General features: G+C 39.1%; 1 protein-coding gene across 3 annotated transcripts in view; it reads left to right on the forward strand.

Moving 5' to 3' along the window:
• The first annotated feature begins 2,547 nt into the window (after positions 1–2,547).
• TBC1D15 (TBC1 domain family member 15) overlaps positions 2,548–18,452 on the forward strand; it is a 73,839-nt gene continuing 57,934 nt past the window's right edge. Inside the window, exon 1 of one of the 3 annotated variants that reach the window (XM_015063624.3) lies at positions 2,548–2,680. In XM_015063624.3, coding sequence (XP_014919110.1) covers positions 2,651–2,680 — 30 coding nt within the window. In that variant the 5' untranslated portion in view covers positions 2,548–2,650. Of the gene's footprint in view, positions 2,681–3,114; positions 3,321–18,452 lie in introns of those variants that run through there. The other 2 variants (XM_015063625.3, XM_053226495.1) reach the window with 2 other exon arrangements.

Here is an 18,452-nt window from a genome sequence, read left to right on the forward strand (position 1 = left end):
TCGTTCTCTGTACTTTGGCACCATGGGCATATGAGTCAAATCTTGCCAATCAGAATATCATATATACTTTGGGCCACAGTGATTGGTTTAGGGATGGTCCCACGATCCAAACTAAGCCAATCTGCTACAATTACAAAGAATCTTGGGACAGACACAGCATGGTATTCAGGGAACAACAGATATTTGGCTGTGGTTGGAAAATTGGGTCTGAGTGGCAAGAGTTGGGAAATAAAGCTAAAATGGTAAGCAAGAAGAGTTTATGAAGGGCCTTGCATGTTATGTGGGAGAATTTAGACCTTTTCTTGAAGAGATGGAAAGCCATAGGGAATTTAGGCAGCGAGTTCACATGATCACATTTATGCTTTGGAAAGATTAATCTGGTGTAGTTATGAATGATGGATTAGGGGAAAGATGAAGCAGAAAGCAAATGAATTAAGAGGCCACAGTAGTTGTCCATACTAGAGGTAACCAGAGACCTCAACTCTAGGATTGGTAGTGGGAATAGGAACGAGATCCAATGGGGGGATGTTTGCCATGAGCTCTCCAGAAGACACATCAGAACTGGGTAACATGATAGCAACACCTTCGTGGAGAAATTGTGTTCTGGCTGCAGCTCTAATTGAGCAAATGGTAGTGAATTTCAGAGAACAAAAGCAAAATGTAAGTTTCATTTAAGACTGTGCTTCTTAAAGTTTAATGTGCATACAAGTCAACTGGAAATCTTGTGAAAATGCAGGTTTTGATTCAGTAGTTCTGGGGTGGGACCTGAGATTCTGCATTTCTAACAAGCTTCCAGCTGCTGCAGGTCTGCAGACTACATTTTAAGGAGCAAAGATTTAGGAATTTTTTGAGGTGTGATGGGTCATTCAAGTAAAAAGGTCCAGTGGGCAGTAGGTGTTGGGCCTAGACTTTAGGAAAGAGTAAGAGACTTGGGCTGGAGATATTTCACAGTCATTAGCACATATGAGGTGTGATGTCAGAATATAAAGATAATAGTCTAGGAAGAGTGCTTGGAAAAAAGTAGAAGCCCAAGGATAGCCCATGGGTAGTGCCAGCATTTAAGGGGCATCCAGAGGATGGGGCTTAAAAACATGGAAGTAGCAGATGAAACTAGGATGCCTGCCAAGTTTTCAATGAGAAGGCTTTAATTCCCAAATTTATTATATAAATAGTAACTGCCATTTGTGGGATATACTATTCGAGGCACTGTACTAAGGGCTTAAACTTTTCTCCGAAACACAAGGTGTAAGAAATGCCATATTAGAACATTCCTCTAACCACACCCCATTACTCTGAGTGGGTGGAAAGTTTAATGTGGGTCACTATTAAGGATCCACACACCACATCTAGGATGGTATGAAGGTTCTAGGGGGTCTCACTCAGCCCAAAACCTTTGGGAAAGGCCTCAAGTCTTCACTCAGTGTTGATTACTGCTAATATGCTTGCTTCCCCAGCTCATTTATCCCTTGGTGGTGAGCTGCTTTGCTGATTCAATGACAAGCGTAGGCATGGGGTCTTGGCCATGGTTGGAATCTCTGATGCTTAGTGTGCAGCCTCTTTAATGGAAACTATACATCTATTCCTTTTGAAGGTCTTGCCACCTTCCTCACTTATAAGGTTCCTGATATTCACAGAAATTTCAACCCTCCTTTTCTGTTATTCCCTTTGGTTGCCACTTATTCGACTAACCTCACAAGTCTCGAACCTCTCTCTATAGTTTGGAGAGAGAAGTACCTCAGTGGGTACAGGTGTTTTGATACAAATGGGTCATTTATTTTTACTGGGGCAAGGAAAGTCCCAGAGCTGTCAGGAGTAGTACCCAATCATCTTCCGGCATTCCCCCTGCCCCGCCCCCCGCATTCTTTTACAGCACTGAAAACAGATCAACATCTTAGTATCTCAACAAATCGTCTTAACACACGTGTACTGTCCCATGAGATCCGTACAACCAATCCATGGGTAATTCTCATTTTACATCCTGAAGCTTGGATGAATTTAGAAACTTGTGTCACGTCACAGTTAAGTAAGTGTGGAGGAACTATCAGCTATGTGCTTTCGACTTTGGAGCAACGAGGGCGTGGTATTATCGCAATTCCTATCAAAATGCCTCCTCAAAAGCCATGTGTGAGCCGCAGTGAGCAGACTCAAATTCAGAAACGTCACATACAGAAAGGGAAAGTCTCTGTATGGGGGATTGCTTTAACCCTCACCACAGTCCTACTATCCTGATTTTCAGATGGGAAACAGAAGCTGAAGGTGTGACCTACCCATGGCTACAAAGCCAGGACCACGTTTGCTGGCTCCCAATTTGTGTTCTTCCATCAGACCAAACAGAACTGGCTTGTGAGTGGCTCAGAGTCTCGCCCCAGGCAAACCCCACTGCAAAAACACTTCAATTTAGGTTACCTCCTGGTAAAAAAAAATTGGTACATGCGCGGAACGCACCAGAGGCTCCGCCCTAGCGGCCTCTGAAATCTGCTCAGTACGCCTGCGTCAGGCTGTTCCTCCCACCCGCCCCTTCACTCAGCGCGGTTCCCGCTACTCCCCGCCCCTTTCCCGCCCGGATATCAGCCTGGTTTTGGCGGATGTTGTTGTGAATCCGAGAGACACGTGAGGTTCTGCTACGTCATCACAAGCACGCGAAGGAAAAATGGCGGCGGCGGGTGTTGTGAGCGGGAAGGTAAGTAACGGCCGCGGCGAACGCCCCTACTTTTCTCTGGGACAGGGGTGCTGTTACTTGGAGGCCGGTCGGGGAGGGACGTGAAGGCCACTCTGCCTCAGGAACAGCGTGTGGCGGATGTAAGAGGAGAGGAGTTGGTCGTGTCAGCTGTTTTCTCGATATTGCCGGCTCAGTCCGGGAATTAGAGACCGGCTCCTGCTCCAAGACCAACTAGGCCTGGGCTCTCTTCTCCCCTGCACTGCTCCGGAGCAAGGGGACATTTATTTGTATTGCCTTTTGTAAGGAACAGGTAGTTGCCTCGTTCCTTTCTTTTTTGTGGCTCACTTTTTCCTAATTCTAGTTTTTTAGAGCTACTCTTCTGATTCCACTATTTTTTTTTTTTTTTTGTCTTCCTTTGAGGCGTTAATCTAACTTGCCCCCTGGCTTTCCCTGCTTCACTCTGCTGAAGGGATCTTTGTCCCTTTCGGGTGGAGCTGAAAACAGGTGCTGTGCAGCTGGGCACTTAGAAGAAAAGAGTGTATTGGATTCATTTTACCAGACTGCCGAGTTGGCTGGTGGTTGTGAGCAGCAGGGCGTGTTTCCACTCAGGGAACAGGAGATTTACACCATCCTACGCTTGTCTAGGAAGGCGTTAGTTAAGGTATTTATTTCCTAGGCGTCTCTACGATATTCTTGTGGAAGTATCTGTGATGCTGTCTTAACACCTCCTAGTTAGCAACTAGGATTAGGTGCGGAGGAGATTTCGTTGTATAGTGCATATACACCTTCCGAGAGCATATTTTAATGCCTGTTATTTAGGACTGTCAGGACATGCCACAGGCATCATTTCCCACTGCGGGAGTATTTCGTAAACAGTTGGGGCTGGTGATGACTCATCGAACACTAAAGACTACGTATTTACTTGTCGCCGATAGCTTCCTCTGTTCTTTGAGTTTCCGTCATTTTCTCTATGTTGCTCTCCTTATCCCGTTTTGAATTATTTGGCAACGTTTGTGGTTTGGTGTATGGACTACTAGACTTGGCAGAATAACACATTTGGTCTTGGTTTTGGTGTTACTTTGAAGTGTGACCTTGGGAAACTTGAGCACGCATGATTTCTCTGTCCTTCATATTTTTTTATTTCCAGAATTATTACTGTTTGTATAGGAGTTGTTTAGGATTACATGAAATAATAAAAGCATTAAGAAGGATTTCATACTTCTGCATATTGGCTATTTTAAATGATAGGTTGGTTGTAGTTTTTGGATTATTCATGCTCTTTGATTGCTGTGTTGGTTTTTAAGTCTTCACGGTGGCTGTTGATTTTCTATTTGACTCATTACATATTTGAAAGTTATCCTGCTTGATTTTCTGTCTGGACTGTTCCAGTGTAGATCTTTCCAAGAAGGGATCCTTTCCATTTGAACTACACTTCCCTTTTTCAGGTGTGGATTGATTTTGAGAGAATCTTTGAGGTGATGAAGCCCAGTTGTGAAATGTAAGACTTTTTTCACCCTTTCCTTCCAGCCACTCTCTTTCATAATATGACTTAAAGTTAGTCTTTTATTTCATAACTCTACTTCATCACCTCCTTTATTCTCATTGCAATACCATTACCGTCATTCCATCTAAACCATTTTCTATGCCCAAAACTGCCCCTCTCCTAAATGATAGTGTCATGACCAGCAGAACCCACTTATTCTTCCCTCAGCAGGTTCACATCTAGTTTAATGGTATCATCATTCATGTGGTTGCATGTAAAACAAACCTGGAGACATCTATTTCAATAACAACAATTAATCAAGAACTGAGTTTTCTAGTTTACCTTAAAGAGATTTCTGAAATTTCTGCATCATCTTCATTTTCCATACTTAGTTCCTTTAGTCTACCTCTAGTCTTGAGTTCTTAACAGATTTTTCTCCTTGTTTGCAGTTTCTTTGCCCACAATCCTCTCTCTACACTACCACTGGAGGTTTTCTTTTGTAATGTATACATCTGAATGTACAAACTGATCATCTCTAGCTGTAAAAAAACAAACTATATATATATATATAGTTTTTGTTTTTTTTTTTTTAAGATTTATTCATTTTTGAGAGACAGAGAGACAGCTTCAGCACAGAGCCCCACACGGGGCTCGAACCCACGAACCATGAGATCATGACCTGAGCTGAAGTCAGATGCTTAACCAACTGAGCCACCCAGGTGCCTCCCCCCCTTTTAAAAAAACTTTTATATTATTTTATTTTTAATTTTTTTAATGTTTATTTCTGACAGAGAGATAGAGAGCATGAGCAGGGGAGGGGCAGAGAGAGAGGGAGACACAAAATCCAAAGCAGGCTCCAGGCTCTGAGCTGTCAGCACAGAGCCCGATGTGGGGCTCGAGCTCACAGACGGGGAGATCATGACCTGAGCTGAAGTCGGACGCTCAACTGACTGAGCCACCCAGGCGCCCCTTAAATTTTATTTTTAACAAAATCTTTGTTACTGTCTCCATTAAAATACTACTAAAGGCTGCTTAACATGGCATAAAAGGTCATGTTCCCTGGGCATCAGCAGTCAGCACAGAGCCCGGAGCCTGTTTCAGACTTTGTGTCTCCCTCTCTTTCTGCCCCTCCCCTGCTTATGCTCTGTCTCTCTCTCTCTCTCTCTCAAAAAAATAAATAAACATTAACAAAAAAAAAAAAAAAAAAAAAAAAAAGGCCATGTTCCATTCCTGACTTTATCTTCTGCTTCCCTACTTTCTAGTCTTGTTCCTTTGGGAAAGGGGAATAGGGAAGAATATGTACACACACACACACACACGTGTGTCTGTATGTTTGAAAGAGTGAGTGTATATGTATATGTATGTGTACTTCTTTATTCCCACACCCCTCTTTCCCCCCGCCAAAGGTTCAGCTAAGACCTGTCGAGCTTAGAAGCCTAGGGCAGTGGATATTAACCAAGGTTCACAAGAACCACATGTGGTACTTAAAAAAAAATACAGATGCTGGACCACAGCCCAGCCTTATTGAATTAGAATTTCTCATTGTTGAGATCTAGGATGTAGACTAACTTCTAACAGTTTTGTTTTGCTTGCTTTGTACTTTGAGCGTAAGAAGTGATAGAGGAAGTTAATCTTTGTCATGGAGAGAAGCGTTGTGAAGTAGCAGTTAAGAGTTTGGATTCTGGACCCAAACCAGTTTCAAAACTAACTTCATACTTACTAGTGATTTCAGTCAAATTACCTAACCTTACTGTGCTTCCGTCTTTTCATTTGTAATATGGGATGATATAGTACCTATTTTATGGGATTGTGAGGAGGATCAATGAGTAAATATATTAGATCTACCAATACATGGTAGATGTTGTGTGTTATTTGTAATCTCAGTTTCTCTGCAAGTCATTATTTAGGTTATGGCAGAATTTTAAAGATATATAATATGATTTTTGGTATGGGTGTAAACTTCATTTTTGAAGTTGGCTCTTGTTCTAAATCTCATTGTTATTTTAGGAGTTAAAAAATACCTTGTTTTAGAAATCATGTAGTTTTGGGCATCTGGGCGGCTCAGTCGGTTAAGCGTCTGACTTCGGCTCAGGTCATGATCTTGCAGTTTGTGGGTTCGAGCCCTGTGTCAGGCTCTGTGCTGACAGCTCAGAGCCTGGAGCCTGCTTCGGATTCTCTGTCTCCTTCTCTCTCTGCCCCTCCCCAACTTGTGCTCTGTCTGTCTCTATCAAAAAATAAATAAATGTAAAAAAAATTTAAAAAAATCATGTAGTTTTGATGAATGAAAAAATCATCACAGTAGGACAGTGGTTAAGGCAATGGAGCCTGATTGGGTTCAAACCCTGGCTCCACTGCTTTATGGCTGTTTTACTTTGGGTAAATTTCTTAACTTCTCTGTGCCTGTTTTTCTCATTTGTAAATGAGGGATAATGTTTCCATTGTGGAATGGTAAAAAGGATTAATATTTGCAAAGCATTTAGAATACTGTCTGGTGTCAAGTAAGTACTCAAGAAATGTTAGCTGTTGTTATTACTATGTTAAAGAAAACCCTTTCAAACTCCTTAAAAATTGTAAGGTTGTTATTGGTTAGGATATAATTGAATGCTGATTTCTGCTGCCATTTTCCACAAAGATTTGAGCTATATAGTTATGTAAGATAAATTAGAAAAGTAAAAGGGAAATAAGTATAAGAAAGGTAAATGGAACTGGAAATACTACAATTATTAAATAAACTGCTGGAGTGGGCCACGGTTTAGCTCTATGTTTTTTAGTGGCCAAAGTAAAGAGGGAACCCGATCCATTATAAGGATGATAGATCCACAATAAAATAAAACCAAAACCCCCAAAAAACTAGTTTCTAAAGGGTAGAACAGAGAATAAACTCTCCTGTAAGTTCTTTTTACTGTGTAATATAATGTATGTACTTATATGGCATATTGTATCCTTCTGGTAAGAAAGAAGGGCCCTATAATACCCCTAGTATGCTGATGGTTTTATGCCAGTGGGTGGTTCAGTAGTTCAGTAAATACAGGGTACCAATTTGATGTCTTCAGGTCTCTGATGATATGACTAAATTCAAGGATATATATTTGCATATATATTTTAGCTGAGCTTTTGAAAGTGGGTTTGAGTGTGATTATAAACCCCGATTAGTTCTTGGAGTTCAATTGTTGTTGTTATTATTATTTTTTTTTTCTTACTATCTGTGGGTACAACAGTATGTTTTAACGTCAACCAAATAGGGAAAGTGATGTTCTCATGTGAGTATTGAAGGGAGAAATAGGGACACTGCCTGTTAAGGTCATCATATGTCTTCTATAACTGGTGGACAGAATTGAATTAATGGAATGAGTTGAATTTACCTGCAGAGAAGGCAGGAGAAAGAAAATAGCCTGAAATAAGTTTTGCTTTAGATCCAGGTCCCTGATTGTTAAAGTTTACTTTCACTTATTCAGCAAATATTTATTAAGCACCTGATTTGTTTCAGGCAGTATATTAGGTATTGGAGGTATATCAGCCCCTTACCTTCTGTCTTATAGACTTCAGTTCTTTAGAAGGAAAATATTCACTAGCACCCACCCCTTTGTCTTGTGTAAATAAATACAAAATGAATTTCAGGTCCTTGAAGTAGGTGTTTTTTGTTTTTTACTTGTTTTATTTTTTATTTTTTAAAATTTACATCCAAATTAGCATATAGTGCAACAATGATTTCAGGAGTGGTGCTATTTTTAGTATATGTATTCTGAAGACCAGTAAACTGACATATCATTAGGGCAGGGCCTAAAATGTTTCACCTGCCTAGATTCTGGCACAAAGTACATATTCAGTGAGTAGGAACAAGCAAGAAAGTAAAGAAAATGATTGGGGACTAGAGTGGGAGAGATGGAATACTAAGAGTGCTCTTCTTTTGGAGTTAAAATGCCCTATTTTAGTACACTTGGTTTCACTCCTGTTTTTACTGTGATTGTTTTAGAATTTAGTTCTATTGAAAATGGGTGCCTGGGTGGCTCAGTCGGTTCAGTGTCCTACTCTTGGTTTTGGCTCAGATCATGATCCCAGGGGTTGAGCCCTGTATTGGGCTCTGCACTGAGCGTGGAGCCTGCTTGGGATTCTCTCTCTCCTTCTCTCTGAAATAAATAAAAGAAAAAAAAAAAGAACTTGAGACGTTTGGGAAATCAGCTTTATTTTTGTTAGTTTGTTTTGATGGCATTCTTAGTAGGAATTTATTTTGTACCTTAACTTTGGCCTCTTCTAATTCCTTTTAGATATGCTTATAGCCCTGTGAAACCTTTGTGCTTAAGAAACATCAAGAATATTCTTAGTATCTAGATATTCCTGGAGAACTTTTCTTTTCCTACACTAGATCTTATAACATGGTAATACCTTCCTGGTGTAGAATACATTATGAATACTTCTTTTTTTTCTGGCATTCTTTAGCAAACATTGTAGTACCTTTTGTATACTGAGTTCTTTGGACACAGAGTGGTTAAACACAGACTTTACTTTTGACATAATACAGTAGTTAGCAATTTTAACAAGTTATTTCAATTTATGAATTAATAAAAACATGACTTTTTTTGGTGAAAGAGTTAAACTGTTAGGTTCTTTGATGTGACATAACTGCTGGGACTAAATGAGAAATTATAACCCGACTTTTTGATTTTCACTTTTGAGTGGAAGATTTGAAATCTTTATGAAATCTATTTGTCTCTTAATATGCAATACTATAATGTATATGTAGTTCTTGGTATAAGAGAAGGCATTCACTTAGTCCTCATTATACCTCCCCAGACTTAAATTATTCCTGCCTTCCTGTCTGACATTGTTTGGCATACTGTTTTTTTTTTAAGAAACTTTTCTTTTTCTTTTTTTTTTTTTTTTTGTAGTGTTTGTTTTTGAGAGAGAGTGAGCATGACGGGTGAGAGGCAGAGAGAAAGGGAAACACAGAACTTGAAGCGGGTCCCAGGCTCCATGCTGTCAGCACAAAGCCTGAGCGGGGCTCGAACTCACAAACTGTGAGATCATGACCTGAGCCAAAGTCAGATGCTCAACTGACTGGCGCCCCAACATATTGTTTTTAAGAAACAATAATAGTTCTGCCTGCCTATGAGAATTGTAACATCCTTAATATCTCAATATCTGTATAGCTTCACTCTCAGAATATCTGTGGTTTGTTACTCATTTTTTATATATTTTTTAATTTTTTTAAAGATTTATTATTTTCTAATTTCAATCCAAGTTAGTTAACATATAGTGGGATAATAGTTTTAGGAATAGCATTTAATGATTCATCGCTTACATATAATACGCAGTGCTCATCCCAACAAGTGTCCTCCTTAACACCCCTTACCCCTTTAGCCCTTCCCCCTACCTGCACCCCACCAGCAACCCTCAGTTTGTACTCTGTATTTAAGAGTCAATTATGGGGGCGCCTGTGTGGCTCAGTTGGTTAAGTGTCTGACTTCAGCTCAGGTCATGATCTCACAGTTCGTGGGTTTGACCCCATGTCTGTCTGGCTCTGTGCTGACAGCTCAGAGTCTGGGGCCTGCTTCAGAGTCTGTGTCTCCTTCTCTCTTTGCCCCTCCCCCACTCATGTTTTTTTTCTATCTCAAAAATAAGTAAACATGAAAAAAAATTAAAGAATCTCTTATGGTTTGTCTCCCTCTCTGGTTTTATATTATTTTTGCTTCCCTTCCCTTATGTTCATCTGTTTTGTATCTTAAATTCCACATAGGAGTGAAATCATATATTTGTCTTTCTCTGATTTATTTCGCTTAGCATATTACAGTCTAGTTCCATCCATGTTGTTGAAAATGGCAAGATTTCATTCTTTTTGATTGCTGAGTGATATTCCAGTGTGTGTGTGTGTGTGTGTGTGTGTGTGTGTGTGTACTTTATCGATTCATTAGTTGATAGACATTTGGGCTCTTTCCATGCTTTGGCTGTTGTCAATAGTGCTGCTATAAATATTGGGGTGCATGTGACCCTTCAAATCAGCACTCCTGCATCCATTGGATAAATGCCTACTAGTGCAATTGCTGGGTCCTAGGGTAGTTCTATTTTTAGTTTTTTGAGGAATCTCCATACTGTTCTCCAGAGTGGCTGCACCAGGTTGCATTCCCACCAGCAGTGCAAAAGGGTTCCCCTTTCTCTGCATCCTCACCAACACCATTTCTTCGGTTGTTGATTTTAGCCATTCTGACAGGTGTGAGGTGGTATCTCATTTTGGTTTTGATTTGTATTTCCCTGATGGTGAGTGATGTTGAGCATTTTTTCATGTGTCTGTTAGTCATCTGGATGTCTTCTTTGGAAAAGTGTCTAGTGATATCTTTTGCCCATTTCTTCACTGGATTATTTATTTTTGGGTGTTGAGTTTGATGAGTTCTTTATAGATTTTAGATACTAATCCTTTATATGATATGTCATTTGCAAAGATCTTCTCCCATTCCATTGGTTGCCTTTTAGCTTTGCTGATTGTTTCCTTACCTGTGCAGAAGCTTTTTATCTTCATTGGTCCCAATAGTTCATTTTTGCTTTTGTTTCCTTCCCTTGCCTGTGGGTGACATGTCAAGTAAGAAGTTGCTGTGGCTGAGGTCAAAGAGGTTGTTGCCTATTTTCTCCTCTAGGACTTTGATGTCTTCCTGTCTTACGTTTAGGTCTTTCATCCATTTTGAGTTTACTTTTGTGTATGGTGTAAGAAAGTGGTCCAGGTTCATTCTTCTGCATGTTGCTGTCCACTTTTCCCAACACCATTTGCTGAAGAGACTGTCTTTTTTCCACTGGATATCCTTTCCTGCTTTGTTGAAGATTAGTTGGCCATACGTTTGTGGGTCCATTTCTGGGTTCTGTATTCTGTTAGATTGATCTGTGTGTCTGTTTTTTTTGCGAGTACCATACTGTTTTGATGATTACAGCTTTGTAATACAGCTTGAAGTCTGGAATTGTGATGCTTTCAGCTTTGGTTTTCTTTTTCAACATTACTTTAGCTATTCGGTGTCTTTTCTGTTTCCATACAAATTTTAGGATTGTTTGTTCTATTTCTGTGAAGAATGTTGGTTTTATTTTGATAGGGATTGTATTGAATGTGTAGATTGCTTTGCGTAGTATTGATTGTGGTTGTTACTCTTAAAACAACTTATGTTCTACATTTCTTTAGTTCTACAGTCATTACTGATTAACTTGTCCCAAATGAAAGTCGCTGTTTTTTTTTTCCTTCTGTATTCCCTATCTCAGTGAATAACCTCATCCACTCAGTTTTGTCCTTGATTTCTCTTCTCTTCATCTTCCACATCTAATCAGTCATGAAGTTCGGTCACTTTGACCTTCTAAATATTTTTCTAAGCCATCTGCTTTTCTTCATCCCTACTGCCACAGCTGCAGTTCAAGCCACCATGAATCTCTCCCTCCCTTGGATTATTGCAGCTGTTCATTCTTGGCTCTGCAGCCAGTGTGTTGGCTCCGAGAAGGCAGGTCTGACCATGGCATTCCCCTGCTGGAACTTTTTCATGGATTTCTAGTGGCAAAGAGTTATCTTCAGGACAAATTCCAAACTCCCAAATTCTTGAGTGTGGTTTACAAAACTCTTTGTGATCTGATCTGGTCTCTACTTTTGTCCCTAAACTCTTTAACCTTTACTGTCTGATCTGGATTGTAGCCATGCACTGAACTGTTGTTCTCTGTGTAGAATGTACACTCTGCCAAGAACATAAACCTTCTGGTTAAAATTGTTTCTTCAGGGGCACCTCGGTGGTTCAGTTGATTGAGCGGCTGACTCTTGATTTTTTCCCAGGGTTGTGGGATTGAGCCCTGTGTTCTGCTCTGTGCAGAATGTGGAGCCTGCTTGGGATTCTCTTTTTCTCTGCCCCTCCTCTGTGTGAGCACTCTCTCTCCCTCTTCTTCCTCTCTCTCCCTCTTCTTCCTCTCTCTCCCTCTTCTTCCTCTCTCTCCCTCTTCTTCCTCTCTCTCCCTCTTCTTCCTCTCTCTCCCTCTTCTTCCTCTCCCTCCCTCTTCTTCCTCTCCCTCCCTCTTCTTCCTCTCCCTCCCTCTTCTTCCTCTCCCTCCCTCTTCTTCCTCTCCCTCCCTCTTCTTCCTCTCCCTCCCTCTTCTTCCTCTCCCTCCCTCTTCTTCCTCTCCCTCCCTCTTCTTCCTCTCCCTCCCTCTTCTTCCTCTCCCTCCCTCTTCTTCCTCTCCCTCCCTCTTCTTCCTCTCCCTCCCTCTCCCTCCCTCTTTCTCTCTCTCTCAAATAAAAAAATTAAAATTGTCATTCTCCAGGTCTCAGTTGATAGATATATCACTGTAGTTTAGTCTTTCTGATTTCTTATCCTGTTTTAGCCCTTAAGTCTAGATGAGATATCATTTATTAGGTCCTACTATGGTAGCCTGTTCATACTTAAATCATACATTGTAATTATTTGTTTTATTGTCGTAATCTCTTCTTCAGTTGTAAGTGCTGTGAAGGCAGTGACTGAATCTTCTGTATTTATATCCAGAAGCTTGCTCTGTGCCTGGCACATTGTATGCATTAATTGTATATTAATTGGAGAAATAACTGAAAATGACATCTCATTCAGGAGCCTGTGCCTTCCATCACACTGTACTATGACTATTTACTGGTTTACATGATGTTACTAGTTTCAGCAGACACTTTTTTTTGGTGTGTGTGTTTCTACTGACAACTTTTATTCCTCACATTTCATTGAAGCTCAGTAAATTTGTTGAGTGTATGAGTTAAAAAAATGTGTTGTTTTGAAGGATTTGGTAGAAGTTATTTGCAGAGAGAAGGTGTAATGAAGAGAGAACAGAGAACACACATAAAAAGGTACAAAGGTTTGAGGGAACAGGTGGGTTCAGAGTGACCCAAGAGACAAAGTTTGCATGTATTAGGGAGTGTCAGGTGTTGATTAGCTGCAGAGGTAAAGTGTAGAGGATAGAGGGTAAAGTCAGAAGGATTTTAAGTTCAGGCATGGTGTGGTCACATGTACATTTTATAAAGATCAGTTTTGGCGGTGTTTACGCACCTTGCACACATTTTTGGGAGATGACCAGATTGAGAGAAGAGAGAGCAGAATGTTATTTTAGCAACCCAGGATAGCTATGATGAGGGGTCAGTGTCAGAAGTGAAGGTTTGAGGGATTTAGGAAATAGGATGGGAATGATGAAAAAGAGGATAACTGGTAGATGGGATGTCTTTGATAGAGGTGGGAATATCAGAAGAGCAGATTTGGGGTAAGACGTACTGAGTTTAAGATGCCTGTGGGTTATTGAAATGAAAATATCAAGTAGGTGCTTAGATATTTGGGTGTTGAGCGCATTAGAATTTCTGGGCTCACATTGGTATTTTAACCAAAAGTTAAAAATTTTCAATATGCTTGATAGTTTTAAAGAAATGGAATTTTTGTCACTTTTTTGTTAAATTTAGCTTATAAAATTCACATAGGTACTACAGTTCAAGAATGTATGTTTTGTGGGGTGCCTGGGTGGCTCAGTCGGTTAAGCATCTGACTCTTGATTTCAGCTTAGGTCATGATCTCACGATTTGTGAGATGAACCCCTATTGGGTTCAATGTGGAGCCTGCTTGTGATATTCTCTCTCTCTCTCTCTCCCTCTCCCTCTCCCTCTATCTCCCTCTCCCTCTCTCTCTCTCTCTCTCCCCCTCCCCTGCTTGCACATTTTCTGCTCTCTTTCTCTCTCCAAATAAACTTAAAAACAAAAAAAAGAATGTATGCTATGTATAGTAGGTGTTGGGTTCCCATGTTTGAACAAAGATTTAGGGCAAGAATTTTATCCCTGATAGTAAATTTAAAATATTTGGGTTGAATGTTATCATTTATCTCTAGTTTTGGAAAATAAAGATTATGATATTCATAATATAAATAAAAATCCAATCCTACTTAAGTGTAGGAACAATATAGAAAATTATTTGCTATGATATAGTGCAACTTAATCTTTTTCAGCTTTTTTTGTCAGGAAGTAGCATGGTCTTGAGTTGGATTGTCCCAAGTACATTTCTTTTTATGTAGAAACTTGAATTTCTTTGCCTGCCTCATTTTTGCCTTTTAATTCTAACTTTTGCTAAACTAGAGGTCAGCAAGTTTATTCTAAAACATTTGCTGTGGTTCCTAGAGTTCTTTTAGTAAGTTTCAATCTGGGATAGTTCCTTTGCTAAAGGAAAAAAATAATTGCAGTTTATGTTGCCATCAGCAGGCCATCATCATTGGGAGTTATAGAAACATATTTACCTGGTTAGTATCTTAGCGAATATTTAAAAATAGATAGTCTGGAGGGTATGAGGCGGTTTTATTCGAAATGGACTTTTTTCCTTTCTTTGGTACTTCAATACATTGTTCTCTCCCCCCTCCCCCACCAAGAGGGTGGGGAGCACTTAGAATATTCTAGCTTGTGTAAAGATTTTACGTTCTTTATAACACTGCTAGGTACACACAGGCGAGGAACTTTATCTTGTTTATTTTCTGTTCTTTGTAATGTCTGCACATAATAAGTGCCTAATAAAAGTTTCAGTTTGAATCAACTTTATATAACTAGCTTAGTACCATGAAGTGGCAAGTCTTTGGTGATAGTGTTTGCTCCCTGTAGACACTTAATCTGCAACGAAAAACATGGTGTGATTTAAAATTTTTTTCTTGAGGCGGGATTAGCCTCCCCCCGCTTTTTTAATGGAACTATCTTCTACTTTTACATGTTTACGTTTATATGGGGTTTTACGGTTTAAACAGTAAACCTTCCATGTAACTTATTTTTTTATACAGCTTTGAGGTACACTTGACAATAAGTTGCATATAGAGGGTGTAATTTGATAGTTTATGATGTGTGTGTGTGTGTGTGTGTGTGTGTATATACACTGAACCGTGTGTGTATATATACACTGAACCGGTCAGCACAGTAAAGATAATATTTTTACTGAAGTTTCCTCTTGACCCACAGTAATCTGTCACTACCTTTACCCTGTACACAGGCAACCATTGAGCTGCTTTTTGTCATTATAGAGTAGTTCACATTTTCTAGAATTTTATATAAATGGAATTATATAACTTTTTTTTTGTATTCTGTTTTTAGTCTTCATTCAGCAAAATTATTTTGAGATTCATTAATGTTGCATTATTCATTTTTCAATAAGTTATACTTAAGTAATCTCTGCACCCCATGTGGGGCTCGAACTCATGACCCCAAGATCGGGAGTTGAATGCTCCTTTGACTGAGCTAGCTAGATGCCCCAGTTTATTCATTTTTATTGCCAAATAGTATCCCACTGTATAGGCATACCAAGATTTACTCATTTATTTACCTGTTGATAGACATTTGGATTTTGTCCTACATTTGACTATTCTAAATAGAGCTGCTATGAAAATTGGTATAGTCTTGGTATGAACAGACACATTCTGTTTTCTTGGGCAAATACCAAGGAGTAGAATGGCTGGATCATAATGTTTGTTGCATGCTTAGCATTTTAAGAAAGTGCCAAGCTATTTTTCTAAGTGAATGTACCATTTTACATGCTTACTGTGATGTACGAAAGTTCCAATTGTTCCACATCTCTGTCAACATTTGGTATGTTAGCCTTTTTAATTATAGCCATTCTAATAGATTTGTAGTATCTCATTATGGTTTCAATTTGCAGTTCCCTAATGATTAAGGATGTTGAGAATCTTTTCATGTGATTATACGTCATCCATAAATCTTCTTTGGTAAAGTGTTCAAACCTTTTGTCTATTTTATTTTTGAGAGAGAGAGCGAGTGTGCATGCTTGTGCGGAGCAGAGAGAGAGGGAGAGAGAGAATCTTATGCAGGCTCTATGCCCAGCATGGAGCCTTGTTATCAATACCTGAGCGGAAATCACAAGTCAGACTCTCACTTGACTGAGCCACCTAGGTTGTCCCTTGCTCATTTTATTTTAAACTGAGCTATTCATTTTCTTGTTAATGGGTTATGAGAGGGTTTTTTGTTTGTTTTGTTTTTGGGTTTTTGTTTTTTTTGTTTTTTTTTTCAGCAGGCAAAAGTTTATTAGAGTATAAGATTAGAAAGAATAGTATGAAAGTCCTCTTTACAGAGAGGAGACATTTGAAAATGACATGTGAGACTTCTTACGTTCTGGATATAGGCCCTTTATTAGATACGTGATATGATTTGCAAATGTATTTTCCCTGCCTGAGCCTTGGCTTGTCATTTGGTTGATAGTGCCTTTTTTTTAGTTACTATTTTTTAAAAATTAATTTTTAATGTTTGTTTATTTTTAAGAGAGAGAGCACGCAAGTGGGGGAGGGGTAGAGAGAGAGGGTGACAGAGTCCTAAGCAGGCTCCAGGCTCTGAGCTATTGGCACAGAGCCCGGTGTGGGGTCGAACTCCCGAATTGTGAGATCATGACCTGAGCTGAAGTTGAACACTTAACCAACAGAGCCACCCAGCCGCTCCTTGATAGTGTCTTTTAAAGCAGTTTTCGGGACGCTCAGGTGGCTCCCTTGGTTAAGCTTCTGACTCTTGATTTCAGCTCAGGTCATGATCTCACGGTTCATGAGGTGGGGCTGAGGGCTCTGCGCTCACAGCATTGGGCCTGCTTGGGATTCTCTCTCTCTCTCTCTCTCTCTGTCTCTCTCTCTCTCTCTGTCTCTCTCTCTCTCTCTGTCTCTCTCTCTCTCTGTCTCTCTCTCTCTCCCCCTGTCCCTCTCCCACTTGTGTGTCTGTGTGTGCATGCATGCCTGCTCTTTCTCTAAATAAATAAATGAACACTAAAAAAAGTAGAAGTTTTCAATTTTGTTGATGTATCCATTTTTTTCTTTTATGCTTTTGGTGTCATTTCTAAAAAATTTTTGCTGAACCCAAGACCATAAGATTTTCTGTTTTCTTCCTAAATTTTGTAGTTTTAGGTTTTACATTTAAATCTGTGACCCATTTCAATTTAATTTGTATATGTTGTGTAGTGTATGGATTGAAGTTTATTTTTTTGTACACTGATTCAAGTTTTTTAATTACTATGTGTTGAAAAGACTATTCTTTCTTTGCTGAATTGCTTTTCTACTTGTGTCAAATAAATTTACCATATATGCATTTTTATGTTGATTCCAGAATTCTTTATTCTGGACAGTCAATCTCTTTGTTTCTCTTTACATCAGTACCACATTTTCTTGATTACTGTAGATTTATACTGAGTCTTATAGCCAGGTATGTTAGTGCTCCACCCATTATTCTGTTGCAAGTCTGATTTGGTTGTTCTAGGTCATTTGAATTCCACACAAATTTTAGAATCTGCTTTTTACTATCTCCAGAAGAGCCTGCTGGGATTTTGATTGGCACTATAATCAATCTAGAGGTCAGTTTCAGGGAGAATGGACATCTTAACAGTATTGATTCCACTAAGCCATGAACATGGTGTATTTTGCATTTAATTAGGTCTTCTTTCATTTCTCTCAAATACTTTTATAATTTTCAGTTTAGAAGTCTTATACATTATCTGTTAGATTTATATTTGAGTATATGATATTTCTTGAAGTTATTGTAAATGCTGTATTTAAAAACCTTATTTACTGATATGCATGTATGTATGTAAATAATAGATTTTTGTATGTTGGTTTTGAGTCCTGGATCCTTGCTGGGTTTTCACTTAATTTTAGTAGCTTTTATGTAGATTCTACTAATTTTCCTACGTAGACAATTATGTCATCTGCAAATAAGTTGTTTTACTTTTTCCTTTCCAGTCTAGATGCCTTATATTTATTTTTTATTTATGGTAATGTCTAAGACCTCAAGCATAGTGTTGAATAGAGGGATAAGATTGGAAATCTTTATCTTGTTCTTCATCTTAGGAGAAAGCATTCAGTCTTTAAGCATATGATATCAGGTGTAGTGTTTCATACATGCCCTATATCAGACTGAGAAGGGTTCCTTCTATTCTTAAATTTGTTGAGAGTTTTTATCAGAAATGGGCATTGGATTTTGTTGAGTGCCTTTTCTGCACCTTTTAAGATGATCATATGGTTTTTCTTTAAAAATATTTTTGCTATGGTGAGTTTACAGGGATTGTTTTTTGAGTATTAAACCATGAGGTATTTTCCTTGTTTACATATTGTTGGATTCAGTTTGTTAAATCTTGTTTAAAATTTTGCATCTAAATTCATGAGATATATTGGTGTATATAGTTTTATTTTCTTAAAAATTTTTTTTAATGTTTACTTTTGAGGGAGAGACAGAGTGTGAGTGGGGGAGGGGCAGAGAGAGAGGGAGACACAGAACTCGAAGCAGGCTCCAGGCTCCAAGCTGTCAGCACAGAGCCCCACATGGAGCCCAGACTCACAAACTGT

Source organism: Acinonyx jubatus, chromosome B4 (assembly GCF_027475565.1).
Source record: "Acinonyx jubatus isolate Ajub_Pintada_27869175 chromosome B4, VMU_Ajub_asm_v1.0, whole genome shotgun sequence".
NCBI lineage: Eukaryota > Metazoa > Chordata > Mammalia > Carnivora > Felidae > Acinonyx > Acinonyx jubatus.